Source organism: Bubalus kerabau, chromosome 19 (genome assembly GCF_029407905.1).
Source record: "Bubalus kerabau isolate K-KA32 ecotype Philippines breed swamp buffalo chromosome 19, PCC_UOA_SB_1v2, whole genome shotgun sequence".
Classification (NCBI taxonomy): domain Eukaryota; kingdom Metazoa; phylum Chordata; class Mammalia; order Artiodactyla; family Bovidae; genus Bubalus; species Bubalus kerabau.
The window spans coordinates 45,477,594-45,491,048 of record NC_073642.1 but is presented as its reverse complement, the minus strand read 5'-3'; the positions used below and the strand labels follow the sequence as shown (position 1 = coordinate 45,491,048).

The 13,455-nt window shown below is 46.4% G+C and overlaps 1 protein-coding gene, 2 non-coding genes and 1 pseudogene across 4 annotated transcripts in view; 2 read left to right on the top strand and 2 right to left on the bottom strand.

Moving 5' to 3' along the window:
• SNX6 (sorting nexin 6) overlaps nt 1–978 on the top strand; it is a 48,049-nt gene extending 47,071 nt beyond the window's left edge. For both annotated transcript variants that reach the window (XM_055555418.1, XM_055555417.1), the window contains one exon: nt 286–978. In XM_055555418.1, the coding sequence (XP_055411393.1) occupies nt 286–339 (54 nt within the window). In that variant the 3' untranslated portion in view covers nt 340–978. The remainder of the gene's footprint in view (nt 1–285) is intronic.
• Nucleotides 979–3,594: 2,616 nt separating this feature from the next.
• On the bottom strand, nt 3,595–3,746 carry LOC129634644 (uncharacterized; annotated as a pseudogene).
• A 5,303-nt stretch (nt 3,747–9,049) lies between these two features.
• Nucleotides 9,050–9,139, bottom strand: TRNAY-GUA (transfer RNA tyrosine (anticodon GUA)). The gene is given in 2 exon segments: nt 9,050–9,085; nt 9,103–9,139. It is a non-coding gene; the product is annotated as a tRNA-Tyr (tRNA).
• A 2,784-nt stretch (nt 9,140–11,923) lies between these two features.
• On the top strand, nt 11,924–12,089 carry LOC129634637 (U1 spliceosomal RNA). The gene has a single exon (XR_008705815.1). It is a non-coding gene; the product is annotated as a U1 spliceosomal RNA (small nuclear RNA).
• Nucleotides 12,090–13,455: the final 1,366 nt, after the last annotated feature.

The following is a 13,455-nucleotide window of genomic DNA, read 5'->3' as shown; positions in this document are numbered from 1 at the left end:
CAGTAGTTTAATCTGTACACAAAGGGCATATTTTATAACCCTCACTAGTGCCTGCCAAATATTAATATATTCGTCTAGATAGAAAGTTGCTGAAGCATCTAGTATGTGGAAAATATTATTGTGCATGGAACAGATTCTGTAATTTTATGTCTTTAAACCTTTATTTCTACATAATGACTGTTTTCACAGTTCTGGTATTTTAATGTGATTTCTAATGCCATGTGTTTTCAGTAAGACTCTTTCACACTATTTGAAGCTCACTGGTGCTGTTCCCTTCCTTTGCAGGGTAATCTACAGTTGCTGCAGAATTGCCTGGCAGTGCTCAATGGAGACACATAAGCCACACTCTTGCCTTCCAGTTAAAAAGGGCTGCCTTCCTTCAGATTTTATTTTTTCTTAATGATGTTAGGCATTTACTGCTCACTGGAAACGAAAGAAACAGCTGACAGAGTGCATCTCCTCTCCCTTTTTCTGAAAAATAATGGCTCAGTGCCACCCACGGGTCTGCGGGCTGCGTGGTGGCCCCTGCGCCCTGCGCCCTGGACAGTTGCCCATCATCGTGCCCCCCTCCTCTTCAGAAGTCCAAAGTTCCGTCTTTTTTAAGTAGCCTCTATAACTGTTTATTTTATGAATAGTATTCCTTTTGGCTGCCAATCTTATTTACCTTTAAATAATTTCTGAAGTTTAACCCTTTCAAAAATACATGGTTTAAACAAAGATAAGGATTGCCATTACCTTTTTTTTTTTTTTAATTTTGTTTAAAAAAAACATTATACACCACCATAGTTCACTCTTGTATCCTGGTAAAGCATCTTAATCAGACTTATTTTAATTAATGAACGTTTCTTAGAAGTGTTGGGACAGGCTTTATGTACTCTTTATAAGTATGATTTCTGAAGAAAAGCAAATGCATTAGTATGTTTGCCTTAAACTTGTAGACTAAACCAACTATTGTCAAATAAACAGTGATAACAGTGATAGTTTTTAACTCTGTGGTCATTGTATCACTCTAAAATTTGGAGTAGCTATAATCTACTCCTATACTATGCTTTTACAGTGCAGGTCTTAGCTTTTCTTTATTTCTTTTAAAATGGCATATGGAACCAAGTTCACCGCTTTACAAAAGAATGAACTGCTTCTCTGGGTGCTTTGAGCACTTCGTGTAAGATGGAATTGGACAGAGACAGGTTAGAGACCGCTGTTTGTAAAACTGGAACAGAGACTGGTCTGTTATAATTTCCAGGATTCCACCTCTAGCTCAGCCAATTAACCATGAGACATATGCCAGAGTAGAGATTGGTATGTAGAGAGAAAGAGGCCTGCTATAGGGAGTAGCACTTGTCAGTGGGGAAAAGTTGGAATATTTGGAATAAAAGTTAGGGTACAAAGTTAAGGTAATGTCAGTAGCTACTTTACAAATATTATTGACCTTTCTAATGTGAATGACCATTATGTTATTCCTAGTTTAAAATTAGCTTGAGTGGTTGGATTTTTCCACTCTAAGTTGTCTCCCATGTAGAAACCACAGGCATTTGGGTTGGTCACCCCTCCAGTGTGTTCCTAATTGTTTTTGCAAACCATTCTGAAGACCGCCTGCCTGGGTCTCAGGGCTAGTTACTACGGTTCCAGACTTCCTCTGCTGCTTGTCTCTTGCCTCGCTGGTGTGCTGCTCAATGTTTCTCTCTGTTACTGTTGTTCCTCTGCGTTTGAATTGTCCATGTTTGTGTTGGCTGAGAGATTGTGTTTTGTCCTCCATGTGCCCTTCACTGGTGAGAATATGCCCCTGTGATGCCCACCAGTGGGTGAACGTGGGGTGGAGGGCCCCCAGCCTTTGGATTCAGGGGCAGTCCCTTCACCAGCTGCCCTTGTGGCCTCAGACCACAGGGTTCACTTGAGCTCTTTGCCTGTTTCTCCACCATGAAGGATATACTGACCTACCTCACAGGGGTGTTGTGAGGATTAATAAATGTTGGTACAGTGCTTTGGAAATGTGAAGATGCTGTGTCAATGCTAAAAAATAGCAAGTTCACAATTTGCTACACAGCCATCAACTAATCTGTTTCTACCAAGGTGGCCTTTTTCTAGGAAGGAAGTACAGTGGAAAGTACATCTCCTGACCTTTTGGTTTACATTTTCAAATGCTTGATGGAATGGGGTAAACTGGAGGTGATGATTATGGGTGTGGGGAGGTGAGGTATGCTTAATAAATACATGTATAAATGAGTTATTACTATCCAAGGGTCTTGGGAAAGAATGTGTGTTACTTCTTTCAAGTCTTAGGGCAAAAATTTACTTTGTACCTCCAGAACAGTTGAAACATTCCATAGCTCACTGCTAGTCCCTGTTAAAAATAGCCCACCCTGGATTCACTGCTGTCGATTGAGTTGTGGCATTCATAAAGCTTTAGCGTGGCAGAGGTGCAAGAGGAAGACACCTAGTGGCAGAGACAGGACAGCAATGGAAAAAAATGGTTTCCCTCAGGAGATGCTTTATGCTTTGAGAGGAAGAGGAGCAACCTGGTCTGTGGAAATGGCTTGGGGAGTCATTGTTGGTTGCAGTGGGAATCAAGGATGTGAACGATTAGGAGTTTATGTGGTGAGCAAGGACAGTGACCGGAGGAAATCAGTGAAAAAGGTGAGGCAAGCCTGCCTGAGGCCAGTGAAGCTCCAACTGGATGAGTTTTTTCCAGTGGGCACATAGTGTAAAAGGAATTGATTTTTCACTGTTTATGGGTAGAGGAGAAATATCAATAACCTCAGGTATGCAGATGACACCACCCTTATGGCAGAAAGTGAAGAACTTAGAGCCTCTTGATGGAAAGAGTGAAAACACTGGCTTAAAACTCAATATTCAAAAAACAAGATCATGACATCTGGTCCCATCCCTTCATGGCAAATAGATGGGGGAGGAGAATGAAAACAGTGACAGACTATTTTCTTGGACTCCAAAATTCTGTGGTTGGTGACTGCAGCCATGAAATTAAAAGATGCTTGCTCCTTGAAAAGCTATGACAAATCTAGACAGCATATTAAAAAAGCAGAGACATCACTTTGCTTACAAATGTCCACATAAAAAGCTATGGTTTTTCCAGTGAGATGTGAGAAGTGGGCCATAAAGAAGGCTGAGAGCCAAAGAATTGATGCTTTGGAAGAAGCATCAATTGGTGCTGGAGAAGACTTGAGAGTCCTTTGGACAGCAACGAAATCAACCCTGAATGTTCATTGGAAAGACTGAATGTTCATTGGAAAGTTGAAGCTCCAATACTTTGGCTACCAGTGGAAAAGACCCTGATGCTGGGAAAGACTGAGAGCAAGAAAAGAAGGGGGCAACAGAAGATGAGACGGTTGGATGGCATCACTGACTCAATGGACATGAGTTTGAGCAAACTTCTATAGGTGACATGGTGCAGTTCATGGGGTGGCAAAGAATCAGCAGGACTGAGGCACTGAACAACAACAATAGCTAACAGCAAATCAAGTTTACAGCAGAAAACAAAAACAAAGAGCACTGCTACAAATCCCTTTGGGTATAAAACATTGAAACACACATACCCAGACACCAAGCAAGTACCTTTTTATCTGTATTCACAATTACCAGAGGAAAGGGCGAGCACAGTCCCCCACTACCCCAAGTTATGCAGTCGAGCTTCCCACATTTGGGGTCAGCACACCCAGAGTACAATGAATAAGCCTCGCTCTGGGAAAACCACCTTCGTGATTATGGTATCTCCCCTGCCAGGTAAGTATGAGTTTCCGCCCACGCACCGCCCAGCACACTCTAGCTCGCTCCATTCTCCAGGCACGGTCACTTCCTCAGCCGACTCTGCACACTCCGGGCCCTCTGCCCCTGCACGCCTGTCGCCGTGGCCTCGCTCAGCCGTAGACCAACCCCAGGAGCCTCCGCGTGTCCACACGCAGGACGCGCAGACCCAGGTGAAGCGGGACCAGCAACCTCTGCACGCCTGCTCATCTACATACGCCACGCCCCTGCGTGGGTGTCTCCGGCGTCCTTTGCTTCGCCTTGGGGACCGCGGAGCCCACTGACCCCACCCGAGACGCGCCGATATCTCCGATGGCGGGGGTGGGGGGGTGGGGGGGTGGCGGCGTGGCGCGTGGCGACAAGTCGGGACCTGCAGAGGGGACCAGGGAAGACGAGCTCGCGGCGTTCGGCGCCCCGCAGTTGAGGGGGGACCTGGGTGGGTCCCGGCTTGGGTCTGGTTTCACTTTTCTTTTACTGAAACTGACACGCAACAGAATGTCAATCGGACGTTAAATAGTAAGAGCAGAGTTTCGTCATAAATTTAGCATGAAATTTAGTCCTCGTCCATGATCTTTCTCTCAGATTATGTAGTAATCTAATCTTGCAACAGCGAAAGAAAATCAGACTATCAGGGCAAAGCGTCCCTGTAAGGGGTAGATGTGTATGGGCTGGGTGAGGTGTTGGATGGTCCCTGAAAATCAAATACACGCAAATATCACGTTTTCGTCCTGAAGGACTAGGCTGCCCTTTCAACCGCCAGATTTGTCTTTTCCTCTTTCGTACATGAAGATTATTTCTCGGAATCAAGTGGCTCTTCCCCAAACGTGAGCAAAACGACTGAACGAACTGTTGCGCGATCATGGGTGGTCCGTGCTAGGGAGCAAAGGGAGGCGAGAGGCATGACTGGAGATTTTAAGATTAGGGAAGGCTTCCTGAGGTCCTGACTGCTCAAAGATCCTAGAACACGTGTTATAGCACCCTTTTTTTTCTTTTTCTTTTTTTTGTCGAGATGTCTGGTGGGGGCAATGCTAGTTCCCGCGACAGGGATGGAATCGCACGCCGGCACCGCCCTGCAGTGGAAGTAAGGAGTTTTAACCACTGGACAACCCGGGAAGTCCCAAGCACCCTTTTTGATTATTGGTTGTCTCAGGAAGTTTTCTTTCTTAGTGAATATTTCCTAAAAATAGAGGATTTTCTTATCTAACCCCAGTGTTTCTTGATAAAAGTCAAGAAATTAACACTGATACCTTCTTTATTCTATAGACATTCCATTTGCTCAATTCTCCAGTAATCCTTTATCAGATCAGTTCAGTTCAGTCGCTCAGTCGTGTCTGACTCTTTGTGACCCCATGAATCGCAGCACGCCAGGCCTCCCTGTCCATCCCCAACTCCCGGAGTTCACTCAGACTCACGTCCATCGAGTCAGTGATGCCATCCAGCCATCTCATCCTCTGTCGTCCCCTTCTCCTCCTGCCCCCAATCCCTCCCAGCATCAGTCTTTTCCAATGAGTCAACTCTTCGCATGAGGTGGCCAAAGTACTGCAGTTTCAGCTTAAGCATCATTCCTTCCAAAGAAATCCCAGGGCTGATCTCCTTCAGAATGGACTGGTTGGATCTCCTTGCAGTCCAAGGAACTCTGAAGAGTCTTATCCAACACCACAGTTCAAAAGCATCAATTCTTCGGCGCTCAGCCTTCTTCAGAGGCCAACTCTCACATCCATACATGACCACAGGATAAACCATAGCCTTGACTAGACAAACCTTTGTTGGCAAAGGAATGTCTCTGCTTTTGAATATGCTATCTAGGTTGGTCATAACTTTCCTTCCAAGGAGTAAGCGTCTTTTAATTTCATGGCTGCAGTCACCATCTGTAGTGATTTTGGAGCCCAGAAAAATAGTCTGACACTGTTTCCACTATTTCCCCATCTATTTCCCATGAAGTGGTGGGACCGGATGCCATGATCTTAGTTTTCTGAATGTTGAGCTTTAAGCCAACTTGTTCACTCTCCACTTTCACTTTCATCAAGAGGCTTTTGAGTTCCTCTTCACTTTCTGCCATAAGGGTGGTGTCATCTGCATATCTGAGGTTATTGATATTTCTCCCGGCAATCTTGATTCCAGCTTGTGTTTCTTCCAGTCCAGCGTTTCTCATGATGTACTCTGCATATAAGTTAAATAAACAGGGTGACAATATACAGCCTTGATGAACTCCTTTTCCTATTTGGAACCAGTCTGTTGTTCCATGTCCAGTTCTAACTATTGCTTCCTGACCTGCATACAAATTTCTCAAGAGGCAGATCAGGTGGTCTGGTATTCCCATCTCGCCTGGGTTTCGGCCTCACGCAGCCGCCTTGGCCCAGAGCAGGCTTCCTGCAAAGGTCTCTTCCGCCCGCTGCGCTGTCCCCGCTGCTTGCGCTGCTGGTGGGATGTTTTTAAGCGGGTGATCGAGGTCCACGCCAAGTGATGTTCTAAAATGACAGAAGTCTCTTTACAAGGAGTTGTCTCCTGAGACCTCTTGGGAAGAGAGAGAACCAGTTCCTCTCGAGTATGGGACCCCCCCCCAACACCCTATCTGCTTAAAAATAATGCCCATTTGAGAAAGAAACAGCTACCAAGTGGGGCAAGCAACTTGGCTGTATTCCAAGCCCTGGTTCCACCTGTTCCAAGCTCCTCAGGCTTCTACCTGTACTTTCTTGTCTGGATAACACATAGTAACATCTGGAGCAGCCGTGAAGAGATACCCCACGCCCAAGGTAAGAGAAACCCAAATAAGACGGTAGGTGCTGCAAGAGGGCATCAGAGGGCAAACACACTGAAACCATACTCACAGAAAACTAGTCAATTTAATCACACTAGGACCACAGCCTTGTCTAACTCAATGAAACTAAGCCATGCCTGTGGGGCAACCCAAGATGGGCGGGTCATGGTGGAGAGATCTGACAGAATGTGGTCCACTGGAGAAGGGAATGGCAAACCACTTCAGTATTCTTGCCTTGAGAACCCCATGAACAGTATGAACAGTAATCCTTTATAGCAAAGGGAAATTCAGAATCACGTGTTACATTATGTATCCTGATTTTTTAACATATTTTAATCTGATATAACTCCCAGCCCTGTCTTTTTTATTTCATTATGCAGGCATTTTTTAAAATTACAGGCCAGTTATTATTGTGTAGAATAGCCTTTGATTTTTAAATTGTCCTATATGTCCTCATAATTACATTCAAGTATGTATTTTTTGACAGGTAGACAACATAAATGATACTGTATCCGTTTACAGGTTGAATTATGTCTGTGTCCTGCCACCCCTCTCCCAGGAAAAAAAAAACAAAACACCTCAATATACTAATCCCTGGTGCCTATGAACATGACCTTATTTGGAAATAGAATCTTTGTACATATAATTAAGTCAGTCCAGTCACTCAGTTGTGACCCCATGAACTGCAGCAGGCCAGGCTTCCTTGTCCACCACCAACTCCCAGAGCTTGTTCAAACTCATGTCCATTGAATTGGTGATGCCATCCAACCATCTCAGCCTCTGTCGTTCCCTTCTCCTCCTGCCTTCAATCTTGCCCAGCATCAAGGTCTTTTCTAATGAGTCAGTTCTTCAAATCAGGTGGCCGAAGTATTGGAGTTTCAGCTTCAGCATCAGTCCTTCCAATGAATATTCAGGACTGATTTCCTTTAGGATTGACTGGTTTGATCTCCTTGCAGTCCAAGGGACTCTCAAGAGTCTTCTCCAACACCACAGTTCAAAAGCATCAATTCTTCGGCCCTCAGCTTTCTTTCAGTAAAAGTTCAGTAAGGTGGGCCCTAATCCAGTAAGAATATTGCCCTTATAAGAGGAAAATGCTGTGTAAGGACAGAGATATATAATGCCATGTAATGACAAAGGACAGATTGCAGTGGTCTTGTAGTGGTCTTGCAGTGACTTGTAGCTGCAAGTCACGGATTGACTGTCACCTCTAGAAGCTAGGAAGAAGCAAGGACAGAGTCTACCCAGAATCTCAGAGGGAGCATGGTCCTGCTGACACCTTGAGTTTGGATTTCTAACTTTCGTAACTGTGAAAAAATAAATTTATGTTGTTTCAAACCACCCAGATTGTAGTACTTTATTATGATAGCCCTATCAAGTTAATCCAGTGTCCTCCTGTGGGCATCACATTGGAAGCATGTGAAGCCAGTTTGTTCAGTTCTTGATGGTGTTAACATTCATTATTTGCTTAGGGTGGTGTATCAGTCATCTACTGCTGTGTAACAAATTACTCTAAAACTTAGCAATTTAAAATAGTAACCATGTGGGTGACTTCCTTGGTCCCCTGGTTAAAAATTGCAAAGAAACTAAGCCTAGGCAATGGTGACTAAGACCTGACTCAGGCAAATAAATAAAGTGATTAATTAATTTAAAAAATAGCAACCATGTTATTTGCCCACCATCCTTTGGGTTATCAATTGCAGTTGGGCTCAGCTGGGCAGTTCTGTGGCATTGACGTAGGCTCACTTATACAGCTGCAGTCAGCTTGTCGGACATTTGGGGCAGGTTAGTCTAAGGGCCTCAGCAGACATATTTCATCTTCACTCCCATATTTCATCCTCCAATAGGCTAAGTCAGTCTTCTCATGGTGGTCTCAGGACAGCAAATAAGGGCAAGTCCTGATGAGCAACTACTTTTCAATCTTCTGTTTCCATCGCATTTACTGTTCCATTAACAGTGGTTCCGAAGATCTCCGGGTGGTAGCTCTGCTCCACAAATAGATTAAGATGGTTGGGAAGGTTTTCTGTCTCCCCGAGTCTGCACCTGCAGAGACCATATGAAAGACAGGGACGGAGAGACAGAGGTTGGGAGGTTGAAGCATTGTGACTGGGAGAAACAGAGACTGTGACCTTCCTTTAGGGGGCAGAGCTGGGGCCTGAGCCGGCATTGAGGGGGTTTCAGAAAGGGTGCCCTGCTGTCCGACTCTGTGATGGCTTGGGTGCTTGTTGGCCTCGCTCCAGGGCTTTTGGAGCGCAGCTGCTGTTTGGTGGGCCTGGGCGGGAGTGGGGGGTGGGAAAGCGAATAAAAGCCCGCGGCGGAGGCCACCGCGCTGTGGGCCTGTGTGCGGCCTACGGGCAGGAGACGGCGCAGGCGAGTTCCCAGGCCACGGCCAACGCGGGGCTGTGCGGGTGTCCCCGAAAGGCTTTCCCGCCTCTGGCCAAGAAGGAAGGACGCTGCGCTGCCGCAGGGTGTCGGGCGGGGCAGAGGCGCCGGGGGCGGGGTGCCTTTCACTGGGGAGCAAAAGCAACCAGCACCTCCTTCGAGCCGGAATCGAACCAGCGACCTAAGGATGACCACACGTGTCGGATCTACAGTCCTCCGCTCTACCAGCTGAGCTATCGAAGGGTGCGCGCCACGAAGTGGCCGGGGACCTTACTTTTTCCGGAAACGGCGCAACACCACACTGGGACGCCCGAGGTGAGACCGTCAGGGCTGGTCGGAAACCCCTTTGAAGAGAGCGTTTAAGTGCCCCTTAAGTGCTCTTCAAGTGTCGTTAGTTCAAAATACTCCTTTGAATAAAATGGTATCATTTGCTGTGGCAGTTGTGCCGCCCTTCAAAGCCAGTATCATCTTGCCTGCACTCCGCGGATCGCCTATGGATCTCCCTGCTTTCGCTCTGCCACCTTTACAGCCAGAGTGATTTTCTCTCCTTTTCTAGGAGCGTGGGCAAGAGGGTTTAGATGAAGCCGCTTCTCTTCTGGAAACTTCTGGTTCACTCAGACTTGAACCCTTACAATGGTCTACACGACCCTCAGTTCCTGTCTCCACACAGTCACCTCTCTCAGTTTCGGTACCACTCTTAAATTTTGTTCTGTATTCAGGACCTCCTTGTTATTCTCCAGACCCACTGGTCTAACTGACCTTTTGCTAGGGATTCTCTTCTCAGACAGCCCCATGACTAGCCTCCAGTCTGCTCACGTTGTCACCTTCGCCAGGGAGCCTTCCCTGACCACCGAAATCAACACAGCAACCTGCCTCCTTGCAGCAACTCCCATCCCCTTTTCCTCCTTGGTTTTTTGTCTTTTTTCTTTTCTTTTTTCATAGCTCTGGTCGCACAGAGTCGGACACGGCTGAAGTGACTTAGCAGCAGCAGCAGCAACATACTAATTAATTTACCTACTGTGTCTCGTCAATTTTCTCCCACCCCACACCCCTTTCTCTAAGTAAAATATGAGTATCAAGAGGCCTTTTTGTTGCCAAATTCCTGAACAGTGTCTGGCATGGGGTATTCAATACATAGTTGTTGAGTGGAAAAGTGCCCAGTACTGTCAAAGGGAAGATCAGGATATAAAAGAAGGGGCCAGGAGCCAGGGTTTGCCCAGGGGGATGTGCAGAATTATCTTCTTTGGTCACAAAATAGAGCAAGGTAGCAACCCCTCCAAACCATTTTCTGCACTAAGAGACTTGACCAGACTCAAGCCTGGCTTTCAGCAGCATAAGGTCCTGTCCCTGCCTTGACCTCCACCCCCATTTAAATGTCTGTCTGATCCCAGACATAGAAAACAAACTTATGGTTACTAAAGGGGAAAGGTGGGGAGAAGACAGAATTGGGAATTAACATATCCACACTACTATATATAAAACAGATAAACAAAGAGCACCTACTGTATAGCACACAGGACTATACTCAATATTCTGTAATAACATGCGAATAGAGTCTACAGTATATATAATATATATAATCCTGTCTCAAAAAATCTAACACCTGACACAGGCCCCTGATCTCCGTTTTTTCTTTCTTTCTTTCCTTTGGCTTCTGTATGCTGCATTTTAGTTCCCTGGCCAGGGTAACCCCCGCCCCCATGCAGAGCTCAGAATCTTAACCACTGAAGCGCCAGGAAGGTAGCCTAACTGCCCTTTGTTAGAGCATTTAACAGGGTTTGCAATTGTAAAGATGGTTCTCTTACAGCCCAAAGGGTCTCTCTCAAAGACTGGGAGCCATTCCTTTGAAATGTAAGCAAGAAGGATAGGGCATCTGTCTCCCACTTTGTGTGCGAGGACCCATCCTAACTTCAGTAACTGCCCGCTGACAAACACGGCTGGCCTGCCTCTCTACTGACCAGCTCTGTGGTTTTTCACTGCTGCCTCTTCTGAGCCCCCTCCCCCTCATCCTCCCTTTAAAACGCTCCGATCCCCTCGCCCATTTCGGAATGGAGCTCGATCAGCTCTTTCCCCTGCTGTCAGTATTCACTGACTGAATAAAGTCTGCTTTCAGCACTTTCTCTACGGTCTGCTGTGTTTCTCTTTGACCGAGTCAGATCGGAAAGGACCAAAGGACACCTGGGGGGCCGCTCAGTGTCTGCCCGTTGGGGCAGCAGGCGGGGGTGGGGGTTGGGGTGGGATGCGGGGGCGAGGCCCAAGGGCAAGGGCTCCTGACCCCGAGCACCGCGCTCCGGGAGCCCCCGCCTGGTGCGGTGGAGGCGACCGCTCGCGCTCTCACCTGGTTTTCTCTCTGCAACAGAATCCCGAGTTTTCCTTCCAGCATCACTAGGATAGGCTACATATCCGAAGCACTTTCGTCACTTTTATTTAGAGAGACACCGTGAATAAACATAACCACGCTTTCCTATTAAGGCGGCATTAGCGCTTAATGTCAACCGGTAAATAGGTCTTTTCTGAGCTTTCCATGACTAGAAAATGAGTTCAGACAGGCGACTGCAAAAAAGGGCTGATATTTTCTTCTTGTTGAAAGGAAGGTGAGACCAGACCCGAGTCCAGACCCACCCCTCAACTGAGGGGCACTGCGGTCTCGTGTCTTCCTAGGTTCCCACTCCAGGTCCAGACGGATCGCCGCTCGCCCACGCGTTCCCCTCACGAGACACCGGCGAGTCTCGGGTGGGGTTAGTAGGTCCCGCGCCCCCGCGTGGAAGAACATGACATCCGGGGCATCCCGGCAGGGGGCGTGGCGTATGTAGATGAGCGGCGCGCGGAGGCTGCTGGTCCCGCTCCTCCCGGGCCTCGGTGTCCTGCGTGTGCACACGCGGAGGTTCCTGAGGTTGTTCCCCGGGTGGACGAGCCGGGCCGGGGGACAAACAGGTGCTGAGTGTGCGGAGGTGGTGCGAGGGAAGTGACCGTGCGTGCAGAGTGGGGCGAGCTCGAGGGTGCTGGGCGGTGGGGGAGCCGTAACTAATACTTATGTGGCAGGAAAAATACCATGATCTCGAAGAGTGGTTTTTCTAGGTCGAGGTTTATCCATTGTACTCTGGATGTGCTGACTCCTGCGATTTCCCCAGATATGGGAATACTCGGCTGCATGATTTGCGGTAGAAGGGGATTGCGTTTGCGCTTTTTCCTGATTAATCTGGCTTATTAATAAAAGAACATAGGTAACAACGTATTTATGTTTGTGTTTACTAGGTTTTTTTTTTCATGTATTTAGTTTAAGGTACAGCTTTGTGATTGTTTAACAAGATAATAAATTGTTTTGACTTGTATTTTTGTATTTGTTTCGTTTTTTTTTTCAGAGATGTTTTTGCAAGCGTTTATTATTTTCCCAGCGACTATTGTTTTTTTTTTCAGCGTTATCTGGTCAGGTGGGAAAAGGGGTTTCTGTTTCAAAGAAGACTTTCCCGAACAAGCTTTGCCATTTGCCATTTGTAGTATTAAAGGTCAGAGAAAGACCCCCAGTATGTATGTCATTTATTGTTTCAGTCATGCCTGACGGTGCGAGCACTTGGATGACAACAAGCCAGGCTTACCTGTTCTTCACTATTTCTGCTCATCGAGTCGTGGTGCAATCCAAACAACTCGTCATCGTCCTGTATGTCACCTGTTTTTCTCCTGCTTTCAATTTTTCTCAGCTTCAGGTTCTTTTCAAATGAATCAGCTTTTCGCATCAGGTGGCCAAAGTATTGAAGCTTCAGCATCAGTTCCAATGAATGTTAAGGGCTGATTTCATTTAGGATTGATTCGTTTGATCTCGCAGTCTAACGGACTCTCACGAGTCTTTCATCACTTACATGTGGAATCTGAAAAAAAAAAAGTATAAAACGAAAACAATCACAAATCTGGGGGGCAGGGATAAACTAGGAGTATGGGATTAATAGGTAGAACACTGTATAAAAAATAATATACTACATAGCAATTGAACTATATTCAATACCTTATAATGGAAAATAATCTCAACTGTACACCTGAAATTAACACAAGATTGTAAATCAACTAGTTTAATACATTAAAAAAATTTTTTTTTAAGAACCCGGAGGGAATGCCCTGGAGATCCATGTTTAGACTCCAGGCTTTCACTGATGGGGTAGGTAGGACATCAGTCCCTGATAAAAGAACTAAGATCCCCAAAGTTGTGCAGGCCCCCCCCAAAAGGCAGATTTTTTACATGTACAAGAGAACCCCCAAAGGAAGATGGACTGTAGCCTGCCATGAGATTCTTCCGGCAAGAATACTGGAGTGGGTTGCCATTTCCTGCTCCAGAGGATCTTCCCGACCCAGGGATCGAACCCACGTCTCCGACATTGCACGCAGATGATTTACCAACTGAGCTATGAGGGAAGCCCTAAAGGAAGATAAATACCCCCAAAAGTGGCTAAGTGCTTCCGTTTATTGGCCCTGGCTCCTTTTGCTGGAGAATGATACTTAGAAACTAAAATCTGAGTCCTCTTGTTGATGAATACTGGTGTGTCATCAGTATTAAGTCCTGTACCTAT